Source organism: Dipodomys spectabilis, unplaced genomic scaffold (assembly GCF_019054845.1).
Source record: "Dipodomys spectabilis isolate Male_0828 unplaced genomic scaffold, ASM1905484v1 ptg000095l, whole genome shotgun sequence".
Lineage (NCBI taxonomy): Eukaryota > Metazoa > Chordata > Mammalia > Rodentia > Heteromyidae > Dipodomys > Dipodomys spectabilis.
The window spans coordinates 21,645,029-21,661,806 of NW_024870772.1; the positions used below are offsets into that span (position 1 = coordinate 21,645,029).

Consider the following 16,778-nt stretch of genomic DNA (forward strand, 5'->3'; position numbering starts at 1 on the left):
GGTGGAGCAAAGCTGCTCTCGCGGTGGCCAGGAGGGAAGAGAAAGAGAGGGAGGGACGGAGGGAGAGAGACAGACAGACAGCCCATACAGAGAGAGAGACAGGCAGAAAAGAGAGGAAGAGGGACAGGAAGAGGATGAGGGAGAGAGAGAGAGAGAGACAAAAAGGGAGAGGGAGAGAAATGAAGAGAGAAAGGGAGAACTGGGGGAGAGAGAAAAGGAGAGGGAGAAAGAGGAAGACATAGAAGGGAGAGGGAGAAGGAAAGGGAAAAGGGAGGAAGGAGGAGGAAGGGGGGAGGGTTAGGGAAGGGAAAGGGGAGGAAGGAAGGACTGGGGACCCTTCAAGGGCAGTCCTCAGGTGGCCTTTGTCCTCTGACCAGGCCTGACCCCTCCCAATTCACTCAGGAATCCATGCATTCCTAAATGAACTAATCCACTGAGGAAGTTGAATACCACATGATCTCATCCCCCCTTAGTGGCCCACCACTCAACACTGCTGCCCTGGGGACCAGCACACAACTCTGGGCAGGTATGTATGTGGCACAGGGGCAGTGGAAAAGAGATTTCATATCCAAACTACTACAGAATTGGAAAACTGGTGGAGAACGCCTCTTCCATGAGAAGACCATGTTGGTTGGCGGGCATCTTCTAATCACCCCATTATAGCACAACCTCTCACTGTAGAACAAAAAGAAATACATGTGCATTGCAGATGCTCCGTATGTAAATATTGGAACAAATGAGCTACTCCTCCTTTTCCTCACTTCCTCTTCTATTCATGATCCACAGAAGACCTGGCCAAGGCAGAACTGAAGGTCCACCAGGCTCACCTTGAGGTCAAGTCCTTCCTAGGCCTCTCAGGTTATCACCCAGTTGACCATGGCAAAGGATGCTGGGTCATTTTTTGTGTGGGGGGGGGCACCAAACTATTGCTTGATATGACTTATTCTACATGGCTCTGTCAGACTTGCGAAAAGGGTAAGCATGTTGCTTAGAGTTCTTTTTGAAACAGGTTAAAGCAAAGCAATCAAAGAAAGAACTAAAAGCGGGATAATTTATCTAGACTTCTGTCCACCCACATTGATATGAAGATTGATGAGCTGCTAGGCACTAGAGACTCATGCCTGTAATCCTAGTTACACAGGAGACTGAGATCAGAGGACTGTGGTTCAACCAACCTGAACAGAAAAGTCTTTGAGACTCTGTCTCCAAAATAACCAGCAAAAAGCTGACCTGGAGGAATATCCAAGCAATCAATTCAATCAAGCATGAAGCCCTGAATTCAAAGCCCAGAGCAAAGCGGGGTGCTGATGCCCCTTGCCTATAATCCTAGGTACTCAGAAGGCTGAGATCTAGATCTGAGGATCAAGGTTCAAAGCCAGCTCAGGCAGGAAAATCCATGAGACTCCAATTAGCCATCAAAAAGGCACAAGTGGAGGTATGGCTCTAATGGTGGAACACTAGTCTTGTATAAAAAACGGAGACAATGCCCAGGTCCAGGCCCTAAGTTTAAGTATATGCGTGCGCACGCACGTGCATGCACACACACACACACACACACACACTCTAATGATAGGCCAGTGTTTTGCCAGAACTTTCTCATTGGATCCATACCATCCATTACTGAAGGTAGCAGACTGAGCACTGCTATCTATCCAGGTTTTGCAGGAGACAGACCTAGGGAGAAGAGGTGACTTGCTGAAGGTCAGAGCTGGTGACAGCCCTCTCTCCCAGCCAGCCATGACTCACTTGGGCCTCGCTGGCCCCAGCCTGCCCAGGGCCTCGGGGAAGAACCTAGCAAGGCTTTCAACAATCAATCAAGTTTTCCTCAGGTCTCTGCATGGGTTTTTGGCATCTTCTCAGAAGCTGTTCTTGGAAAAAACATTTTTTTTGGCCCAATCAATGCTGAAGTGGGGGGGAAAAAACCCTACAAAACCCAATCTTCCACTTTGTACCAGCAAGCCTGGCAAAACTCACTTCCGTCCTGAAATTCACATTGGAAACTGCATTCTTCTCTCATTAGTTTGGGCTGTAGCAGTCATTATATCCAAAACAATTAATCCCCAAATGCCAGTTTCTTACTAGAATCATCCCGAACTGAACAACTGGTTTGCCTAGCAGCGAGGCTGCAGCAATTACTCCTAGCTTTTGTAAGGTTACATGCTGTGTCTGACACTTAGAAATGTGTTCGTCATCAGCAAGTAATCAACACTCATCTCCATCACGGGAAGGAAAGTCTGTCTAAGTGCAAAGGCCCAGTGCCCTCAGACCTATGAGCTGACATCGACTGCTCCCTGGGGCTCCCTGAGCCTGCTTAGGGAAGAGGGAGAAAATCCCCTGAGCCTCAAGCCCTACTAAAAGCCAGATGTTAACATGTTCTGGAGCAGCAAAGGGGCCTCTGGTGATGCCTCAGCCCACTCTGAATGCAGGTCCCGTAGCCTGGAAACAGTATTGTCATTTGGGGTGGTCTGTGTACTCTCCTTCACTTCCCACAAGAGAAGCTGAGCCTGCAGCTCAACTGGGCTACAGGAGGTTCATCTAGCTCCTTCTGTATTTATCCAAACTTCTGGCAACTTTGAATTAGTTAACAGAATCATTCCGACAGTGAGTCTGTGCCCCTTTCCTTGCAGTGTAAGACTCTTCCTTTCAACATTTCGAACTCTCATCTCATTCCCAGAATTAATACTTTTTCCTATTTATTTATCTGTTTATTTTTGTGATGGTACTGGGATTGAAGGCAGGGCTGCATTGGCTTGCTTCCTCTGCGGGTGCTCTACCACTTGGGAAATGCCTCCCATCTGGCATTTTGCTGTTTAAATAGGGGTATAGTCTCTCAGACTTTTGAACTGAAATTTTCTTTTCTTAAATACTTTTTTAATTGTAAAAATACTGTACAAGGCAGTTGCAGTTACATGAGCAAGGTAATGAGTACATTTCTTATCAAGTATTGTTACCTCCTCCTTTGTTTCCCCCCTACCATCCCTTCACTCCCACTTCAACAACTAGCCTCTTCCCTCCCCGGCCTAAATTGTAAAGTTTGTTTTTCAACATAGTGTCTTGTACATCTCATTATTACAATGGGTCAACCTGTATCTCTATTTAAGCATTTTGTTTTACCCCTTCCCCTCCTCAAATTAGAGAAGTGTATATACAAGATGCAGGGCATCGACATCAAATACACTGAAAACAAGGGTTATACTGAAGAAACAAAGAAACAAAAAAAAAATCATATGGTATATTATAAATACATTAGAAACAATAACAAGAAAGAGAAAATCACTTGTGTCCCTATCTTGGAGTTCCTTTTGCTTAACATCATCTTATCTGGTCATATGTACATAGCTTTTGGCCTTTTCTGCTTGTCCCAGACATATACTAGTTATTGCAAATAAGGGAAACCATGGGACCTATGTTTCTTTGGGCCTGGCTTATTTCACTTAATATAATTTTTTCCAGGTCTTTCCATTTCCTAACAAATGGGGTGATGTCATTCTTTCTGATGGAGGCATAGAATTCCACTGTATATATCTCTATATATATTACATTTTCTTGATCCATTTATCTACTGAGGGGCATCTGGGTTGGTTCCATATCTTAGCTATGGTAAATAATGCTGCAACAAACATAGATGTGCTGGTAGCTTTAGTATGGCCTTGTTTGTGATAGTTTGGGTAAATGCCCAAAAGTGGGATTGTTGGGTCATAGGGGAGTTCTATGTGGAGTCTTTTGAGGAAGCTCCATCTTGCTTTCCAAAGTGGGTGAACAAGTTTACACTCCCACCAACAATGCAGTAGTGTTCCCTCCTGGCCACATCCCCTCCAGCGTCTGTTGTTATTAGATGAACTGAAATTTTCTAGAGCTCAGCCTCCTGAGGAGGTTGGATCATAGGCATAAGCTACAGGCATAAACATGATCTCAAATAATGTGAGAAGTTTTTTGTTGAGACTTCCTTATTTAAACATGGAAAGAGTTAACAGATGAAAAAGGGATAGGGAGAGAGGGAGGAAAAGAGGGATGGAGGGAAGAAGGGAGAGAGGAAAAGAGAAAGGTAAAGAGAAATCAATGTTCATGAAAGCGCTATTCTATGTTCTAGACACTGGCCTAGGTGCTGCTGTATATATTTATCTCAGTAATCCTTCATTAACTTCACATTTTGAATCTTATTATAGACCAGGAAGGCGAAGCTCAGGGTGGTTAAATTACTTGCAAAGGGCTACTTAACTATGAATATTAGAATGAAACTTGAAGCTACATCTCAGTTCAAGTTTCACCAAATTCCCAGTGTAGAGGAGAGAGTTTAAAATACATCTGTGGACTTTCACTTTCCTCCTAAGCTGTCAGTCCAGTAAGTGGTGTGTGCTTCTACACGAACCTACTCTCATTCTCCATTATTCCTAGTTCATTCATGGTATCATGCCACCATTGGTGTCCAATTGCAAATACCTATCTGCGCGTGTCAAGGTCACCTTGGAGGGGAATGAAGAGTGTCATCTTCTTGTGCCAGATGGAGAGGCTGAGGCTGAGTGATTTGCTCAGAGTCCACAGGGAGGCATGCCAGAGGGCAGGTGCAGCTTGGCTTTGTAGTGGCTGGGTATTTTCAGAAGTGGAGGGAAGTGAGCTGGAGCTCACCTCAGTTTCATATTCCTCTCAGATTCTTGGACAATGTCACAGTTCTGGTGATTGCTTCAGTAAACACGGCAAGCAGGGCCAACTAGCATTTATTTAATTACTATAAACAGATGTATCAGTGGGGGGTTAGTGAGGCAACTCCTTGACGTGCCTGCCCATCAGCCCTCCTGCTTACATGGAAGCCTGGGCCGGGCAGGGCCAGGGCAGCAGACAACCATCTGGTGCCCACAGGGCCAGAGCTAGCTCCACAGCCCCCATGGCACCACCCTGAGGGACAAGCAGGCAAGAGGGTGACTAGGCCTGGAAGCCATGGCGTATCACCCAGATTGGAGATCCTTCTCACAGGTCTTTCCTGTGGCCTTCTGGTGGCCATGATGACTTCTGCCAATGTCCCACTTTTTTTGGATTGTTCCACTCCCTGGTTCAGCCACGCTTTTCCTGTGCCCCTAAAGTCAGTGTAAATGCTGGACACATTCCATACTCTGGAGTGGGGTTCCCTGTCCCTCCTAAAGGCTCTCTTACACAGACACCTCCTTCACTTACTTCTTCCTAGGGCAATTTTGCATCAGCAAGAAGTTTGTAGGGCCTTGCGGGGAGGGGCCTACCAGATCCCAAGGTAAAAGCTGGATTAAATCAGGGAGGAAACAGTCATTAAAATTTCATTCTTCTTTGATTTTAGAAAAAAAAATCATGAATTTTGTAATGGAGTGTGGCTGTTAATCAGAAAGGGGTTCAAAGACCTGTGATCTCTCAGAGAACAGATGCTGATTGGGAAGAGCCATGCTCTCTTAAAAAGTCCCCCCCCCTTTTATATAAAAAGATTTTTCTTCTCTTCATAGAGAAAAGGCAGTCAGATGATGAGAGACAGTAACGTTCCCATTGTGAGATCAGCTAGTTCCCGATGCTGTTGAAACGCAAGACGGTGTTGATAAAACAATCACAGGTGCCACATTTGGGGAGTCAGTTCTACTTGCAGACATTGTCCACCTGTCACATCAGGTAGCCCAGCTAGGTGCCTATGGCTCACACCTGTAATCCTAGCTACTCAGGAGACAGATCTATGGATGGTAGTTTGAAGCCAGACTAGGCAGGAAAGTCTGTGAGACTCTTATCTCCAATTAACCACCAAAAGGCTGGAAGTAGAATTATGGCTCAAGTGATAAAGCATAAAAGCTAAGGGACAGTATCGGAGCACTGAGTTCAAGCCCAAGTACTGATACACATATACACAAAACCTCCCCCCAAGCAAACAAATAAACCACTGAAAAGATACCCCACTGAAAACAAATGGTCCTGGAGCATAATTGTGACCAGTTCACTCAGGTACCATTGCAGAAAGGATTTCCTTGAAGTATTTTGTTCAAATCATAATTTTTATAGTTCCTGAATCTGAAAGTTGAGCTCTCTTTGTAGAAGCTGCCAGACAACTTATTCTGAGCTCAGGAAAGATAAAACTGAAATTGAAAGCATGAACTAAACTTTTTCACTCATGAGATGGGGTCTTCCACAAGGTACCTGACCTCTGTGCCTCAGTTTCCTTGTGTGTGAATTGGACGTACAGTTTGGTCCTAATTCTAAGGATTAAAAAAAAACTGTGTCAAGGAAATCAGTTAGCACAGTGGTTGGCACTTACAGTACGTGCTCAATTAATGTTAGATAATAAAATAGACACGTATTAACTGAGTTCCCCAAAGCAGAATCTGAGATAAGATCTCAGATATAGTAGTTTATTTGGAGGCTATTCCAGGAAGCAGAGGAAAGAAATAAAATCACTACTAAGGGCCATAGGCTGGCATGTCATGTAAGTGTCCATACACATATGGATAAATTCTATAGACTCCTCATTCAATATTAAGTAAACTGCTATAGATCCATAGAGCCAAGCAACCTGGATGAGTTATTTTGCGGTAAAAGCTGAACTTGAAAGAATGATACATTAGGAAGTATTTAACAGCACAGGATTTAAATTTTTTGAAAGTTTTAGTGAGGGTTTATTTTAGTAAAAACAGAGTTAAAAGTCAGGAGAAATGGAAAAAGAGAAGGGAACATTTCCTTTTGCCCATGCAGAAAACAAGAGCTAAAGAATACTATTTTTTTAACTCTCCCAGAAAGAATTAGTGGGCACTAAACCAGCTCATTAACCACTTCCTGTTTTAATATTCTGTTCAGTGGCAAACCATTATACACTACTCCTCGGTAACAGTTTCTGGAGGTGGCATGCCTTCCATAAATGATGGTAGCTTGTGATTGTTATTTTCACTATTGTTATTATGATGTCCCTAACACACACAATAGAGATAGATAGAAGGATGGATAGATAGCTATAGACACACATATAGATATAGAAGGTATAGATAGAAAGGTTTCAGGATATACAGTCCTGCTCAGCCTAGAATAAGCCAAATAGATCCCTAATTAATGGTAAAAGAAGCTGGTGTTCGAAGTGGCTGCTTCCCTTAGACTCCTTGGCCCATCTTGGCAATCCTATGAGTTAGATATGAGGGGCCATGAAGTCTCATTACAATGCCAGCAGAGGATGGTTTGCTGACTTGTCTATTTCAGTATTAGCACCATTGATTTAAATTTGCTTCCATCTCTGTGGGGCCTTCCTCATGTCATGCCAATCTCGTTTTCCCTCTCCAACTGAGGTCTACGATGGACATTTCTTTCTACAGAGGATCTGTTTCCACTTTTGTCCTGGGGAGGGCAGCCCTGTTCCCCTCCCCAAACCCTACCCTAGGCTACTCTCATTGCTGGGGTTCTAATGTCACTGGCTGCTAGAGACTAGTATGCAGCATCCCCCTCATCATGAATGTATGATTAAAAAGACATGTAAGAATCAAGATTACGTAGTACAGCATTTTGTGAGTGTAACTGACATCTCCCGTCAAATCCCCATTCTGAATTATCTACAAAGACATGCTCTTCTACTAACAGTGTGAGGCAGGTTTCTGATCTGTATTCTGCTTGAGCTCCCATCTTGGGCCCACAGTCAAGACCCACATGTAGTCTTTGGTAGCAGTACTTATTCCATCCTGTTCTTTGACAGCAATAGTGTGTGGGTCATGTGACTTTGTATGGTGCCAGCAGTAGAGACACAACTGTGTTTGCCTTGAAGATAGACAAGGCTCCTCCGGGAAAATGCTTGTTGGTGCCATGAGGCCATAGCCTGGAGATAGTATTTAACCAGAGTGACTGGTCCCTTCACAGGGTGGTGGCACAGACAGAGCAGACGTATGAACACATGCACGAATGCTAAGCCCAGTCTTAATCTATACCCATCAGCTCCAAGTCACTTTATCCTTTAGGCCCCCTTTGTCAGACTCAGACCTCAAACTAGAGCACCATTTGGGCTCTCTTAGTTGTTGAATACATGATTCTTTGAGTCTTGGTCCCACAGTAAGTAGATCCTTTTACTACTGTAACATCTTTCATCCAAGCTAAGCAGTTTTCTCACTTAGACAGGCCTTGGCAAAAGACCTGGGTTGTGTCTTATATTGTCTGATAACCCTGAATAACTCTGCTCAGCCTATCATAAGCCATGAAGTACCTCTAATTTATGAAAAAAGTGTCATGACTGAGGAGTTCAACTTAATAGCCAGGGTAGAAGCCTTTCCTAATGAGCAATTACAACAAGCCAGGTGCTGAGCAGTTCTTGAACATCACATTATCTCACCTTTACAGCAACCCTTTCACAGGTGAGCAAATGAGGCTCAGGAGGATGCAGGAATTCAAGTCCAGAGGTTCCCAATAAGTAGCAACCATAGATGTTCAAGAAGATGGAAACACTAATTATCTTTACTTGATCTTTGTGCATTGTGGACAGGTATTGAATTATCATACTGCATCCTATAAATATGTACAAGTTGCAAATGTGTCGGTTACAAGTTGTATAATTAGAAAGAGATTTTACTTAGAGAAAGCAAGTCCGGATTCAACTCCACATCTGTGGACTCTGTACCACCCACACCCAACTAAAATATTATTCTTTCTTTGCCAGAGAGGCTTTCCCTCTTGGAGCCTCCATTCCTTAATGGGGAAGGATCTTGTGATTGCCACTCTTTTATTTTCTACTGTGCTGGGGGCCAGGTGTCCCTCCTGATGGGCTCTGTATCCTGTGATCTTACACTGCTGTTCTCAGACCACTTAGGACCTACCCAGGTGGACAGTTTGGCAGCCACTGTCATTTGTATCTGTGGGAGTGTGTGACTGTGTGTGTATGTGTGTGAGAGAGGGTGTGTTTGAGGTATGGGGAGCTCAGGTTGCCATGCAGGGAACCCTAAGGAATTTGTAATTCTCTAATAATGTAGGGTTGATCATTCTTTTTCGACTGGGACAAGTCAGAAAATGTCTCTCACTCTCCCTATTTTCCAGAGGCTACAGCCTTCTTCGATCCCTGTTCCTTATCCCACCCCATTCATAAGAAACTACTTCCTTAAGGTGTAGTGAGCTGCAGGACAGAGAGGAAAGGTGTGCCCTCTCAGAGCACCAGGCTGGCATTGGAACCTCTGCCCACTCTGAGCAGCATCACTGAGTTTGCAGGGCTGGACCCCCGAACCATGTGTCCTTACAGAGGCACCATCCTTCCCAGCTTGTGTTCATGTGAGCTGCTGTTAATGAATAGAAGCCATGCATAAGTCATGAGGAGCTGGTTTCAGGATGGGTGGAGAAGGGGATTTATCTCTTACAGCTCCCAGGGTTTGTGGATGATGTTCATTCAGCTCCTGTCCCATTGTGGCCACATGTGTCTCCTCCTGAGGCCCCGTCCCCCCCCCCCCCCCCCGCCCTGCCCCACTGGACCTTGGGACTCATAGCCTAATGGAGTTTCATACTTTCTCTGAAGTTAAGCACATGAAGGACAAGTCTAACTTCTCTAGGAGTCAAGAAATTGTTCTATTCAAAATTCTTTTTGAGGATATATTCCATAACACCAGAAAGAAACAGTGAGCCAGAAAGAAGGAGAGAAATAGATGAGAGAGAGAGAGAGAGAGAGAGAGAGAGAGAGAGAGAGAGAAACACCAAGAAGACACATGCAGGTGGTATGGGGGAGGGGATGTGATAGGAGGGGGTGGAAACTTCCCTCTCCAGGGCAGCTCTCATCCTAATGACCTCGTTAATAGTGACAGTATCCCACTGCAGACATCAGCCTAACATGAGCTCTTTCAATTCAATGGAGAAGGGGGCATTGTTTTCTCTCCTTCATAGATGGAGAAATGGAGCTTCTAAGAAGCAAAGTCATTAGTTCAAGGTCATGCTTTGACAAGTGGCACAGTTGGGATTTGAACTCTTACCTGTCTCTCCCAAAGCTTATGATCCTTCTCCCGTCCAACTGCTCACTGCTTCTCTTTATACAGATCTTGGAGCTTTACAAAATCAGCACCAAGGACAAAATATACAGCTTTATTGTTCTGTTGCATACCTCTTTATTACCTGATGTTAAAAATATGACACATGTACATATGAATTGTGCTATTTTAACAATAATTTGGAGATGATTGGGGAGTTGGAGAGAAAAGGGAGACAGATGATGTCTAGGCTCTGATTTGCTAAGGAATGTGGGCCTGGTGACATGGGGAATGGTAAGGGACATTGTACAGCCTATGAGATGTTGTAGCTGGCCCAGAGTCGAGTGATGATACAGTAAGGAACTCCAGCAAGTTTCTGCTTCTACAGTATGTCCCTGAATGGGAATATTTAGCTTGCGATCATTTGAAGGCAGCCTGGGACAGTGGAGAATTAGGAAACCTAACTTCTGGTCCCACTTCTGTCCCTAAATAGGATAACTTGGCAAAAGTCACATGGTGGCTTAAGTGGTGGTCTCCAAAGCCACATTCAGATCCTAAAGTTCAGAGCCTTCTATTTGACACTTTAGAATGTCAAAGATGTGAATAAATTAAGGATACGTGGAGGAGAAACTTACTCTGGATTATCCAAGTGGCTGGGAACTGCCACCACATGTGACCTCATAAGAATAAACTCATAGTGAAGAGGAAGAGGCAGAGATGGGGGTGATGTAGTCACAAGGAGGAAGGCTCAGAGCCATCAGAAGCTGAAACGGGCAAGGAAGGATTCTGCTGTGGAAGTTTCTAGGAGAACAGAGCTTTGTGGACGCCTTACTTTTAGACAAGAATGCCTCTAGAACTGTGAGAGAATGTCTTTTGAAGTGTTAAGCTGCCCCCATCGTTGCCATGAGAAACCCATGCAAGCTGGTTCCTCTCTGTGGCCTCAGTTCTTTGGGTACCTTGACTGACCCCATAGGAAGGACAGGTTTCCATTCTCCAGGTTGACCTCTTTCCCATGATGCTCCATCCACATCTAGACTATTCTTCCTGAGCTGGTTGGTTGAAGATGATATTTTAGGGGCTGAAGTGGTGGTACATGCCTGCAATCCCAGCTACATGGCAGGCTGAGATGAGAGGATCATGGTTCAAGATTAGCCTAGGTGAAAATATTGTTAAGACCCTATCTCAAAAAACAAGTGAGGTATGGTGGTACATAACTAGAACTAACCACTGGAAGATGCAGATAGGAGGTTACAGGGAGGTGTAGGGAGGAGGATCACAATCCAAGACCTGCCCTAAGCAAAATTCTGAGACACTATCTGAAAAAAATAACTAAAGCAAAAAGAGGTTCACAATGCAGCTCAAGTGAGTAGAGTGCTTTCTTAGCAAGCATGAGACAATGACTTTAAAACCCCAGTAACTCCCCCAAAATAAAAAACACAAAGAAAGAAGCAAAAAGAGAGAAAAAAATTTAAAAAGACTTTGTGAGGGAGCAAGACCTTCACTGTTACCGTCTTCTTCCTCGTTATTAATTGCTAGAAAAAAATCTTCTCTTTCCCCCAGGAAAGCCACTGAAATAACTCCGACCTCTCTGTGAGTTTCAGTACCAGTTGTCTAATTTTCCCCAAATAGTCCTTGCAACCAGAGAGATCCAGCCAGGGAAATGCCACGCAATGTGAATAGATGCACCCCATCAGAAGCAATGGCCCTCTGCACAGCGCCAGCACCAGCCTCCTCTGCAGCTCAATCACCAGCACACAGCTAACCAAATTACTGCTCCGGGCTCCGTTCTCCTGTGATGTGGCTCGGGAGCCTCATTTGCAATCACCATTAACCAGAAAAGCAGCACAACTGCTCTGTGCCCAGAGAAGAGGGACACAGTATTCAGAGGAGCCAGGGGCTGAGAAGACTCTGCAAAGCCTTTCCAATAAAGCTTGCCTAGTGCAGACCACCAGCCTAGGTCACCTCTCCCAGACCCCTCCCCACCTCACCCTTCTCAGGTGCTAAGGAGCAGGCGGGAGGGTGGCTCTGGACCCCATGGGGAAAAAGCATGGGAAATGCTCTAGAGGACAGAGAGTGGGACTCGGTGGGGAGGCTGTGTGGATAAGGACAGCTAAGAGACAATCTTGTCAGAAGGCTTTAACAAACTGCATGAAAGTAGGCCTTCACTGCTGAATGCCAGAAAGGCTGACTCTGAACTCAAAAATCAGTACTCAGGACTTCTCCTCCCTTCCTTCTCTCATTCCCCTGCCCCTTTTATTCCTTCCTCTTTTCCTCCCTCTCCTCCCTCCTCCTCCTCCTCATTTCTCCCTTCCCTTCTCATCTTCCCTTCCCCCTCCTCCACCTCCTCCTGCTCTCTCGCTCCCACAGCTCCTCATGCCCTCCTTCACTCCATACACATTCATCCACACAGGCTGCTCTCTAAATGAAGGGCACATGGGCATTGCCAGGAAAGATACTGAAATGCCCCACTTTGAGATTTCCTACCTGCCAGGCACTTAAATGAAGCTGTCATTGTCCTGTATACCTCTCCTAGTTCTCTCTCTCTCTCTCTCTCTTTCTCTGTGTGTGTGTGTGTGTGTGTGTGTGTGTGTGTGTGTGTGTGTACACATGCACGTGCCTGTCTGAAAACCCAAGGTTAATAGTTTACAACAGCAAGGTGCTGCAGGGCGCTGGCATGAGCCTTACACTCCCAGGTCTGGAGGGAGAGGAAAGGAGGACACTGGGATCTCCCCAGGACAACATTGGCACTGGGTGGAAATACCAGAAAGGCTTTTTGGAAGTTTGCCAGCAAGCATTTTGCTAGTCTTTTTTCCTTCTTCTTCTAGAATCTTCTTTACTAATGTGTGTGGTTAGGAGGAGGAAGTCACCCAGCCGCCTCAGCTCAGCACCATCTATCTGCGTGGGAAGGGCTGAGGGCTGGCCACTGAGAGGCTCTGGCCAGCACTGCAGTCTCTGCACTATAGAAATCTGGCTGCGGGGCTGAGCTGTGCCACCCTGCAAAGGGTACATCTGCAGACAGGGAAGGAGGCAGAGCTGTTTAGGGTGACCAGTGCCAGCAGGAGAGGAGCCAGGAGAGACTAGCTTCTTGGGCAAAGGATCCAGCAGGAAGAGAGTGCTGAATCAGGAGAAGGCAGCAGCTCAAGAATGCCACCCCAAGCCTGCTGGTCACATCTAAAGCTAAAGTGCAGGCAAGGGGTGCCCTTTGAACCCTGACCTGTGTAAGGAGTTAGCCTTATAGCCAGAGACAGATAGGCATTGGGAATCATAGAAGCTTACAGATTTCACTGTTGTTGGGTAGCTACTTAAAGCTGAGTGCGTTCATGTTCAAGGCCAGCTACTGTAAAGGTCCCTTTGGATTAAGAAGAATTTATTGGTGCAATGGCTTTAACCAGAAGGCTCTGCCTTCCGTTTAGAAGGAAAGGCTTCCCATGTGAAAGAAGCCCAGGGTAGTTACTGAGTACACCATAATGAGATTGTGAATGAAGGTGACCTAAGGAAACATAGCAAATGCATAGTTTTCTCCGCTCAGTAAGTGAGTTTTGATTATAACTGGCATTTGCCTCAGGTCCTTAGATGCCAGTAGACTTCTCACGAAAGCCCAGACAAAGCATACAAACATTGCCTCTAAGAAAAGCACTGGCTTTCCAAACCTAAGCAAATGGAAAGCCAGGTTGCAGCATCTCTGCCCTTGGTCACTGTTTCCTGTACCAGCCTGTCACACACACTGCAAGAAGCACCCCAGATCAATAGCTATTCTGGTTAACATTGTCACATGGCTTCAAAACAAAACAAAACATAGACCACAGCTTACTACATTAGGACTATTTCTGTGTCTTATTTATGGAAATTAATATTTCAAAAGAGGACTTTTTTTTGGAGCTGTCATGCATTCTTGAATCTAAGTGAGGGTGCGGTATGCTTCCAGGTGTTTATTCAATTAGCCCTTAGGTGTGGGAAGCAGGCAAACAACCCTGGTTGCTCACCTGGACTCTGGATGAGCTTGGGAGTCTGGAGACCCTCACAGAGGCAGTGGAGCTGCTGGGGTCTCTCCCTGCCAGGAGCAGCAGTTAGTCCCGTGTGTTGCTCTACGTCCTGCTTACCACCAGCAGCACTTGAAGTGCCTTGTTTATCTGTTGTGCTGCCATGAGCAAAATCCCTAAGTGGTTTCCTATGGGAAATGAAGAGCCAAGGGAGAGTAAATGTAAAAAAGTGAGGCAGGGAAGGCAGCCTCTCAAAGCTTGAATCACCCATTTTTCTATTCTTACTTCTATGATCTCTGACTTGCTCCAAGGCTTTAGAGTAGCTTTTGAAGTTCTTCCAAATTATATTTAAAAGCATGCTTGTTTTTAGAGGAGAATATTACCAACACATCTATCTCTAGGATCTCTTGGCATTCTCACAAAGGTGTGGAGGGGGCAGGGAAGATGCTTCTAAGTTGGTCTTTTTTTTTGGGGGGGGGGGAAAGAAAGAGAGGAAAGGTAGAGAGAAGTTGAGTCATTCAAGGTCACCATAGCTGACCAGTGCTAACAAGATCTCCAGCCCTGACTCTGGAGCCCTGTGCTGTATAACAGCAGGATTGCTTATTAATATCCAAGGAGGCATTGCTGGGAAATATACACAGATGGCTGACCCTGTCTCCACTCCAACGCTTCAGCCTTGCTCTCCTCTCCAACCATCAGCTTGACTCAAGGAACCATATAAATTCAAACTTCAGAAATGCTAAGTCTCATAAATAAATTTTAAAGGTATTAAAATGTGAAACAGGAATAAACACATTTTTTTTTGCCATGGGAAACTAACTAATGTAAAGTGACAAAATAATAAGAGTTTGAATAAGGTCTCAGGAGTGGCCGCAGAATGAAATTCAGAATTGTATGTTAATATGCATATGATATCCTTGCTTTGCCAAGGATGACGGGGTTGGGGTGGGGATGGGTGTGTGGAGGGAATTCTCATTGGTTAAATCAAGCCAACAAGGAGTAGTGGAATAAAAAGAGAGATGAAGAAAGTAAGAACCAGAGGGAGGGAAGAGAGTGAGTGTGACAGGTTAAACATAGGAGCCCCAGCTCCTATGTTTGGTACATCATAGGGGTCCCAATTCAGCCTGTGGCCCCTCCACTCAGGGTGGCCTTAGCAAGGTGTTACCATGTGGCCTCAGGAACTCCAGATAGTGTCCTTCCTAGAGATTTCCAGAAACAGAGGTGAGAGGCACCCCTCAGCTGATCTGTCCTGCTCCAGTGAGAATAGGCTGACTGGTAAGTTGAGGACACCCCGCAGTACCCAACGCAGTGCTCAGAACGACACATTGGCGGATCCAAGACTGTGGCAGACATTCTCTTCCCCTGGCCCTCAATCCCCCTGCACCGTGAGGAGGAGGACAGGGAAACAACTCTCCATGGAACTTGCTTTTTACCTGAGGACCAAAAAGGTGGCTCAGAGCTTCACCTTTGGAGAGTTCAGCTGTGCCCTCCTGCCACTCATTTCTTCCCCACTGTCCTCCTTACCACCCTTCTTCATTCATTTCCCCATCCATCTTGGTTGTGGCGTCTGGCAGTCCTTCCGGACCTTGTGTTTTGGCTATTCTCTTAAAAGCCATTGACCTGAAGGCATAAGTGCAGAGGCAGCAGGCGCCAGGCAAGTAGCCAGGCAGCCAGGCAGCCACCACCGGCAATTCTGCACCCAGCTGCCTGCCTACAGAGCTCCAGGCAGCGGTAGCTTGCAGCTGCCTTTATTATTGTACAATTGGAGCAAGCGAAGCCCCTGTTCCTCCTCCTGTCCTTAGCACAAGGCACACATCTAGCTGGCAGGAAGGAAATGAGCTAAACTCCTCGGGGCACCACACACACACACACACACACACACACACACACACTGAGGACAAGGGCAAACACTTCACAGAAAAAGCTCCTCACCAACTCCCAGTTACCCCTCAGGGTGCCTCTGCCCCGTAAGGACTTCTCCCCTGGCCAATCGTCTCTCCTGACATGGGACAGACAGCAATTTGGGTAACTTTTCAAATCCTCTTACTGGAGTACTTTTGCTACTGTCTGCGCCCCTCCCCCCTCCTTGCTCAGGTTGACAGCGTGGGAAAGACACACCACCATCACTCCAGTGTTGCAAACCAGCCTGGGAAAAAGAACGCTTTCACTAACAGCGCCAAGCCACCCAGAGAGAAAGAATGAGCTAAAGCAGCATCTTTATCCACCACACCATCCTAAAAAACAAACAACCCCCCCCCAAAAAAAACCCACCAGCAATCAGGGAGTTCCATGCCCATGCCAGAGGGTCCCTGATGCCTCTCTCTCCTGCCCACTGAGAAAGGCATAGAATCCCAGTGGAATACAAAAGAAAATAATGAGAGCCAGCCACTCACCTTAAGATTGTGTGTGGGGTTGACTACGCAGACAAGTTGCCCAGTAGCAGAGAAAACACGTTTAGCCTTATAATGCTGAAACCTCAGGTGAATCAGATCCAACACAGCCCCAAAGCACTGGGTAAAGAAAAGCATCACAACTTTTGGGGAGGGGGTGGGTGGTTGGCACAGGAAGGAGGCAGAAGAAGCTGATAAGTCCTTGGGCTCTGGGAAGAGCGCAGCCTCTGAGACACTCCACTCCAGCCCGGCTTAGCACGCCTTCATATTCATCATCAAAATAAGACGGTTAGAATCTTGCAGCAGTGAGACAGCCAATCAAAAGGACAGAAATGTTATCCTTGAGGTGCAGAGACAGCCAATAACAAATGCCTCCTCTACCGAAACTCCCTGATGAATTGAGCCTGGCGGAGAATGTATTATTGAACATTACCATAGATCAGCACATTGCATTTATCTTGTGATTACAGCCAGCCATACATAATGCTGGGGAGATA

The 16,778-nt window shown here is 45.8% G+C and overlaps 1 protein-coding gene across 1 annotated transcript in view; it reads right to left on the reverse strand.

Moving 5' to 3' along the window:
- Nucleotides 1-16,425, reverse strand: part of Siah3 (siah E3 ubiquitin protein ligase family member 3) — a 59,380-nt gene extending 42,955 nt beyond the window's left edge. The window contains exon 1 of the mRNA XM_042685301.1: nt 16,285-16,425. Coding sequence (XP_042541235.1) covers nt 16,285-16,419 — 135 coding nt within the window. The 5' untranslated portion in view covers nt 16,420-16,425. The remainder of the gene's footprint in view (nt 1-16,284) is intronic.
- Nucleotides 16,426-16,778: the final 353 nt, after the last annotated feature.